The sequence below is a fragment of the Nicotiana sylvestris genome, chromosome 12, assembly GCF_000393655.2.
Source record: "Nicotiana sylvestris chromosome 12, ASM39365v2, whole genome shotgun sequence".
NCBI classification, from domain to species: Eukaryota; Viridiplantae; Streptophyta; class Magnoliopsida; order Solanales; family Solanaceae; genus Nicotiana; species Nicotiana sylvestris.
The window spans coordinates 116,439,005-116,448,177 of NC_091068.1; the positions used below are offsets into that span (position 1 = coordinate 116,439,005).

A 9,173-nucleotide genomic window follows, 5' to 3' on the forward strand; every position below is an offset into this window, starting at 1 on the left:
AAGACTTTTAAGAGTTATTTTAATTATAAGAGGGGGGGGGGGCTACCACGTTTTTGGGCCTCTTAGGCCTTATCCCAATGTCTTAATTACCCAACTAACGCCTTATCTAACTAATTAATCCCTAATTAACCAATAATCAACCATTACCAATATAATTAAGAATTATCTCAACTTACTTAAAATACGACTCATTTTTAATACACTTTACATATCCTACTATAGTGGTCGTGGGGTACCTTGTATGGCATTAATCTATAAATGTCGGGTATTATAGCTGGGACCATATTTTATCCCAAATCGACAACCTTCAATGAAACTCATTTTCTTTGATTCGTTTACCCTTTATCCTTCACGACACTTACTTATCGCTCGTTATAAATAGCATAGATGCGTATAAACTCGAGATAATCTCATCCCCGAGTCTACGTCAATTAACTAAAGACGAACTTTAACGTACGAAAATGCGGAATGTAACATCTCATTTCTGAGCTTATATCAATTTACTTATGGCGTACTTCCACGTACGAAAACATGGGGTGTAAGAAATTAAATCTTATCCCACTCTTTAATTAATTACCTAATAATTAATCAATTACCCATATAATTAAGAATTATCTCAAATTACTTTAAATAATATACTTTATGTACCTTAATATCATGTTCATGGGGTACCTTGTATGTCACTGGTCTATAAACACCGGGTATTACGGCTCAGATCGTATTATATCCCAAATTGACCAACTCCGATGAAACTCATTTTCTTTGATTCGTTTAACTTTTAACTTCACGACACTTACTTATTGCTTGTTATAGATAATATAAATGCTTATGCTCTCAAGAATATCTCATCCCCAAGCTTACGTCAATTAACTTACGACGGAATTTGAACGTTCGAAAATGCGAGAGGTAACATCCTTCCCCCTTAGAAACACTCATCCTCGAATGTTTAAGTCCCTGGGATCTATATAACTTTGGCAGAGTCGCCTTTGTAACAATAATACTACCAACACTTCCTATAGAAACTCAATAATTCAACGCCATATAGGACCACAATCATCAATAACAACAATGGCCTTACACGACCAATGACAATAACTAACACAAGAGTCCATACACGTACCTTAAGGTTGTGATGTCTCAGTCAAATCCTTCTCCGGAGGAGGAAATAAGTTAGGATATCTAGACTTCATGTCTTCCTCAGCCTCCCAAGTCATTTCTTCCACATTGTTGTTTCTCCAAAATACTTTCACCGAAGCTACGCCTTTAGTTCTCAATATCCTAAACTGTCTGTCTAATATAATAATGAGAGTTTCTTCATATGATAGCAGCTCCGTGACCTGAACATCGTCAACTGACATGATTTTAGAAGGATCTCCAATACATTTACGAAGCATAGACACATGAAATACTGGATGTACAGATTCCAAGTCCGAAGGCAAGTCTAACTCATATGCTACCTGTCCTACCTTGCGTATGACCCTATATGGTCCAATGTATCGAGGGCTAAGTATTCCCTTCTTACCGAACCTAATGACACCTTTCATCGGTGATACCTTTAGGAATACCCAATCGTCAACCTGAAACTCCAAGTTTCGCCGTTGATTATCCGCATAAGACTTCTGGCGACTTTGAGTTGCTAATAGCCTATCCTGTATAAGCTTAATTTTCTTGATTGCCCATTGTATCAATTCTGGTTCTACTAACATAGTTTTCCCAACATCGAACCACCCTATAGGCGGCCTACACTTCCGTCCGTAAAGAGCTTCGTATAGAGCCAACTGAATGCTTGAATGGTAGCTATTATTATATGCGAACTCAATAAGGGGCAGATGATCATCCTAGCTACCTTTGAATTCTATCACATAAGCTCGTAACATATCCTCAAGTGTCTGAATAGTACGCTCAACCTGTCTATTTGTCTGAGGATGAAATGCTGTACTAAGACTTACCTGAGTCCCAATCCTTTTTGGAAGGACCTCCAGAAGTTAGCTGTAAATTGAGCTCCTCTATACTAGAGAATAGATATAGGGACACCATGCAGTCGTACTATCTCCTTAATATAAAGCCTTGCATAATCCTCTGCGGAATATGTAGTCCTAACGGGTAGAAAATACGCTGACTTTGTAAGCCTATCAACAATCACCCATATCGAATCAAACTTATGCTGGGTACGAGGTAAGCCTACAATGAAATCCATATTGATTACTTCCCATTTCCAAGTCAAAATCTCCATAGCTAGCAATAATCCACCGGGTTTTTGATGCTCAATCTTAACCTGCTGACAGTTAGGACATTGAGCAACAAACTCCGCTATATCCTTTTTCATTCTGTCCCACCAATATACTTCCCTGATATTATAATACAACTTTGTCTCTCTTGGATGGATAGAATAACGAGAATAGTGAGTTTCTCCCATAACCTACCGACACAGCCCTGCAACATTAGGGACACATAAATTGTCCCCAATATATGAGGACCCCATCTTATGAAATTTCAAACAGTGTCTTGTCCTTCTAAGGGGTGGTATCCCTATAATGAACTAACACAGGATCCTCGTGCTGGCGTTCCTTTACTTCAGTTACTAACGAGGATGTTGCCGTATCCTGAATAGTAATTCCAATATCACCTGAGTCTAGTAACCGCTCCAAGACTAGCTAGCTGATGAATCTCATGGGCTATTCCCCTCTTTTATAGCTGTAAATATGACAGGCTACCAATATATCTACGCTTGAGGGCGTCGGCTACCACGTTCGCCTTTCCCGGATGGTATAAAATATCAATGTCATAATCTTTAAGTAGCTCCAACCAACTGCTTTGACGTAAATTCATTTCCTTTTGCTAGATGATATAATGGAGGCTCTTATGATTCATATAGATATCAACATGAATGCCATACAAGTAGTGCCTCCACATCTTTAGTGCATGAATCACTACGGCTAACTCTAAATCGTGGGTCGGGTAATTCTTCTCGTGATTTCTTAATTGTCTAGAAGCATAAGCTACAGCCTTACCATCCTGCATCATCATACAACCCAATCCAACGCCTGAAGTGTTACAATAGATAAAATAACCATCGGTCCCTTCTAGGAGCGTTAGAACTGGTACTGAAGTTAATCTGTCCTTTAATGGCTAGAAACTCCGTTCGCAAGCATCAATGCATTGAAACTTTGCTCCTTTCTGAGTCAACTTTGCAGAGGTGCTGAAAGGGAGGAAAATCCCTATACTAATCTCCTGTAATAACCTGCCAAACCGAGAAAGCTACGAACCTTCATCGGTTTCATAGGTCTAGGCCAAGTCTTTACTGCCTCAACCTTTTGTGTATCAACCCGGATACCTTCACCTAAAATGATATAGCCAAGGAAAACTACAAAGTTCAACCACAATTCACATCTAGAGAATTTTGCATATAACTTCCCTTTTTGTAGAACTCTGAGCACAATACGCAAAATGATCTGCATGATCAGCCTTTGAACGAGAATACACCAATATATCATCGATAAATACAATTACAAACATATCTAAAAAGGTCCTGAACACATGATTCATCAAATCCATGAATACTGCTGGGGCATTGGTCAAATCGAACGACATAACATGAAACTCAAAGTGCCCGTATCTTGTCGTGAATGATGTCTTCGGAATATCTTTCTCCTTAACCCTTACCTGATGGTATCTGTACCTCAAGTCTATCATTGACAAACACTTGACACCTTGCAACTGATCAAATAAATCATCAATCCTCGAGAATGGGTACTTATTCTTGATCGTCACCTTATTCAACTGTCTATAATCAATACACATCCGTAAGGAACCATCTTTCTTCCTCACAAATAACACAGGTGCTCCCTACGGTGATGTACTAGGTCAGATAAAGCCTTTTTCAAGCAAGTAATTTAGTTGTTCCTTCAACCCTTTCAGCTTTGCAGGGGCCATTCTATAGGGAGGAATAGACATTGGATGAGTACCTGGTAGTAGGTCAATAGTAAACTCAATTTCTCGCTCTGACAGAAGACCCGAAAGCTCATTGGAAAAAACATCGGGAAACTCATTAACCACATGGATGGACTGAATGGTTGGTGACTCTACTTCCACATCTCGAACCCAAACTAAGTGATAAATATAGCCCTTTCTGATCATCTTCCTTGCCTTGAGATAGGAAATTACCTCTCGGCGATGCCGTATTACCTTTCCATTCCAAAACAGGCTTCCCTGAAAATTGAAATTGGACTATCTATGATCTACAATCAACGTTGGCATGGCAAGAAGCTAGCCAATCCATACCCATTATAACATCAAATTCTACCATATCTAACTCATTTAGGTCTGCTATGGTAGATCGACTATGTGTTATATCCCATATTAACACGGGTCAATGTAGAGTATAACCTATTCGTAACTTCTGAGGTTTAATTAATTAAAGAGTCGCCACCTAATTATTTAAAAGGTGAATTAGGAAACCTATTTACAAAACTTAAAATTAACTCTGTTTTTATGGCCTGTTTTGACCTTAGAAATTCAAGGTAAGGATTCTAAATATCTTAAAAGGAAGGTTTTTAAGGTACCTTTTAAAATCTGTTAAAAGCGATTAACCGGACAAACTTAGGTTAATTACTCTAAAGTCCAATTTCAAAATATGGGGAGTAGCGTCTTGAACAATTTATTAACAACAAAATGTTAATTTAAAAAACATCTAAAACGAGTAAATAAGATAGACTATGAGAAAATATTAGAAAATGATTTTTTGCATAATTTAGCTGATAGCAACGTCTAAAGATTTCTAAAGTTAAAATTTTGCTTGAAAGAAAAGTAGTTTAATTTGAAGAAAGCATTTTGGCTAGGTAAATATCTCAAATTGCTTCTAGAGAAATCAGACTTTCCTTTTAAGAAACTATGACAAAATTATCTGTTTTAAACAAAATGTTACCCCAAAGCAAAGAGAAAAGTAATTTCTTATTTTGAACTTCTATCTGCCAATAAAGATGACTAAGACTAAGAATTGTTTAATCCTTTGTCATATATAGTTTTAAACATACGATCTCAAAAACTAGGATAAAGCTAAGCACACAAGTACACCATCAATAAAAAATTAAATGAGATGATAAAAGAAGAAAGACGCCGTAGGTGCCATCAAACGTTTTGCTTTTTTTTCCCGCTATCCGGTGTATCTATAGGATTATGGAATATAACGATTTTGTGCTCGGGTAATATTGAGTCTCGAGTGAGACTCCATTTTGCTCCAAAGTGCATATGCAAAGAAAAAGAGAAGCAAAGAATTAGATGTGAATGTGAAGATTTAACTCTAAATAATATAAAATGAAACACATAAGATAAGAAATCTCACTGCTTCTCACTTCTGCAGCGTCCGAAAACTAGCAGTAGTTTGCTACATACAACAACTTTAATATAAAGCAATATTTAACCATATAAACCAAACCAGACAAGTTTTCTAATACGTTAAGGTTATTTCAGATTAGTAAATGTAAAATACTTTTACCTACTAGCAACGTCACTTAAACAGAATATGTGACACATACTAGAATTTCATATAAGCGCTCTTCTTGGCTTCAGTAAAGTATTTTAAGTCCGACAAGCATGATGGGGGCAAGAAACTTAACAGTATGTGGCTTCAAATGAGTTCTACAGTCACAATTTATAGATCTAAAACATATATTTTCTACTACCCCAGATCGCAACCAAATTTCAGTAAAGTAATTCCTTTATACAACACAAAGTGAGTAAGAACAATAGCTAATTTAATCGTTGTAAAGTCTGTTTACCATGAAAATGGTAACAACAATTAAATTTGTAAATGAGATTCTGAAAATATGTGAAATATTTTTATCGTAGTTGTTAGAGCAGCTGATGCTAAGAGTATAAAGTTTAATGAAGAAATACAAGCTAAAACGGGGCAGTAATCAAACCGAGAATCTTGCAGCCCGAGCCTCGAACTGGTCGATGAAGGACCTCGAGGTCGATATCTGGCTCGAGCTCGAGCTATCGGGGGTAGTCGGGGATGGGATAACAGTTAATATATGATCAAACAAGACTCTTTATGACCAATACCATGCATTGAACGAAGAGCAAGTATGAATGCAATACACGTTAAGAGTGGCCTCAAGCTAGTATGAACGAGTAAGTTAGATAGAAGAGAGAGAGATATTATTGATCTTGTGGAGAAATAGATGGAGCAACATCAACCCGTTACAAAGTAGTGTGGGTTCCCTTTATGTAGGAGGGGAACCCGGGTATAGTACAATATACGTTAATTATAAAGTATGGAGATGGGACGGCTTAGACGTGACGCTTCAGCATAGGCCTTGGATATGCCGGCCCTGTCAGACTTAGCCGTGTGCCTCGGGAACTTCCCCTTCTGCTCTAGTCCCAACCTTAGTCTTCTTTGAGTCGGGCCCTGACGAGCCCTGATGGAGGGGACTCGGTCGCAACTCTGCGTCCTCGGGGTCTCGAGGTATTCTTCCGAAGTGGTTTGATAGCGAGAAATTGATTCCTCTGATTTCGCCGCATACAGATAGTCTCCCTTTAAATGGGGTGCTTTGGCATTGTTTTTTCTATCCAAGTACCTTCGTTGGATCATTTGCCCACTTCTTCTTATTATCTTCCTCCATCCTTGAACATTATGTTGAGGGCTCAAAGCCTTAAGGCTGTTTGGCAGAGCTCCTGTCGGCTGTGTTGTGGCCTTTTGCCGGAGCTTCCCTTTGTCGAGCACGACCGTGCTGTCCCGTCGCTACTGTGGTTGTTGTTACGTTTGAAGTTGCTGTTGTACATGGATATTTACGAATACAAAGACATTTCCTCGATTTCTGTTTTCCATTTTTGCCCGATTATTGCATGTTCTTGTGCGCTTCGAGGTCTTTGAATGTTTTCCTATGTTGTTGACCGCTTCCATCTAACTTGGATGCGAGCGTTCTTTCCGATCCTCTGCCGATTTACATGGCTCTTTTCTGAGCCCATCGTCGTTCCTCGGCCCAAGCCTGAATTGATATGATAAAATTGGGCTGTCAGGCCATTCGAGTTGCAAGGAGATAGCACGCAAAGTTTTGGAGCTTTCAAGAGTGGTATCCTGAGCAAAGGTCAGCTTTGGGTACCTAGGGGTCTACTTTGAACTTGATGCAGATAGCCTTTTAAAGTGCGGTGGATAGACTTCCGTTGAGGGGTTGCCTATACTTAGGCGATGCCTCGAGCCCTCCTAGAGCCTTCATGATCGGAGCTTTGCGTGCTTACTCTTATTTTTAGAAAAAAACCATGAGATCGGGTACCACCTCGAGTTCTATGATGGCGTTGAAGGCTTTCCGAAGACTCTTATTTTTTGGTGGAGATCCTCGAGGTTGGGAACTACCTCGAGACTGGAGAATATACAGTTGACTCTTTGAGGCCTAACTTCTTGTCGATGGATGCCTCTGGGGTCGGGTACCACCCCGGGATCTGTACCGAGGCCGCTGGCCTTTCGGGACTTACTCTAGGTGGGCGAATCGTTGTTGTTTCCCATGTATATATGGGGTGGCTTTCGCTTCTTCGAGAGATCTCATTATTTTGGATATCTATCCGTTCGCCTTGGCATTGGGTCCTTCATCTCTTCTGGTGCAAAAAGCGTTGGTGCACGTCCTTGCTTTAGTCTGTCAATTCTACCATAGCCATGGTAGCTACTTCGGAGCCGACCCGACAGGGAGGGGAGAGTTCCACTCCCATCGTTTAGGATCCGCGGGAGTTCGCTCTAAAGACTGCGTCTTTGATAAGAGAGGAACATCTGGAGATGGTGAGGAGATACTGTGGATGGAGTGAGGGGATAACGCCGCAGGTGCTTTCACCGGAGGAGAGTATTACGGACTCTACTGATGGATTCTTGAGCGTATACCTATATTCTTTTGCATTTGGCCCCCTTGATAGGGTCGTGCTTGATTTTTGCTTGAAGTATAGGGTTACTTTGGCGTAGATACATCCACCGTTTTGGCGAGTGGTGCTGATGATGAGGTTCCTTGCGAAGAAGGCTGGGCTTGAATTCACGCTCAGCCACCTCGTCAGGCTGTACCGGGCCTTTCATCACCGAGGCCTATTAACCTTGCGGTGTCATTCATCCACGCTCTTCATTGTGAATAAAGAAGAAGATAGGGATCAAGAGTGGGTCAGTCGATTCGTCCGGGTCCGGACGGCTGACATTATCCCCGTGGTGCTCATGCCATTTCCCGAGGGATGGAATTACACGTGTTAGTGGAGTGCCTCGTGCTTCCTTAGATTTGCTTATAGTGAAAACTAGTTGAGTAATTGTGTCTCCTTCCTTTTTGCAGCAACTTCATAAATGCCTGGCGAAGTTCTCGATCTGCCCGGCTAGGTTCGGAAGTTGGCGACCCATTCAACTTGTGATGAGTGTAGGTGGTGAGCTGTGTCATGTGACAGATGGGAAGTGAAATACCAAGGTATGCGTATACGCTACTCCTGCCTTGGTCTTCATATATTTGAGATGACATTTTCCTCTTTCTTTTGTATCGGCTTTGCCGTTGTAGGTATCGGTCGGTTCTTTGAGGCGAGGCTATGCTCTTCCGGAGAGGGGAAGGAGTCGTCGGCCTCTGAGCTAAGGTACGATGGCGATAAACGAGATTTTCTCCAGTAGTGTGGTGGAGCTTTTAACAGGGCTCAACGGTCCCGTGTCTTCGAGGAGAGGACGTCGTCTGAGCCTGCTATTCCCGCAATGTTCGATTCTAGAATGGTGGTTCCTTTGAGTGAATATGCTTTGCCCGAGGTTGGTTCTTCTGGGGACGAAGGGGCAGGATCAACAAGAGTATGCTCCGCCTTCGAGGAAGTCCGTCGTCTTCACTTCGTGGTCAGTTTCGGCGCAGTCCTTCTGTATTTTGCATCTTCCTTCTTTATCAAGTTTTTCTTTTGTAGGCCTTTGATAGGCTCAGGTTTGAGCTGCTCCATCATGGGGCTAGGCTTCAGAAAGCTCTGGATGAGGGTGAGTCCCTTAGGCTCATTAGCGAGGAGAAGGAGGCTGAGTTGATGCACTGGCGATATGAGGCGTATCGGAGCTCGAATTATGAGAGCTATTTGATGGAGCATGTAACCTTTCGTAGTATGCATTTTGCTCTTTTTGACCCTTAAGGTTAATCCCTTTGCCTATCTTATCTGCAGAAAAAGACGGAGGCTTCGGAGTACCTTAAGGG

General features: G+C 40.9%; 1 protein-coding gene across 1 annotated transcript; it reads right to left on the reverse strand.

Moving 5' to 3' along the window:
• Positions 1 to 1,121: 1,121 nt before the first annotated feature.
• Positions 1,122 to 6,623, reverse strand: LOC138883583 (uncharacterized). Its single transcript, XM_070164278.1, has 4 exons — positions 6,579 to 6,623; positions 2,207 to 2,419; positions 1,950 to 2,011; positions 1,122 to 1,797 (listed from the first exon to the last, which is right to left on the reverse strand). The coding sequence occupies exons 1-4, from the start codon at positions 6,621 to 6,623 to the stop codon at positions 1,122 to 1,124; spliced, it is 996 nt and encodes a 331-aa protein (XP_070020379.1).
• Between the last annotated feature and the right edge of the window lie 2,550 nt (positions 6,624 to 9,173).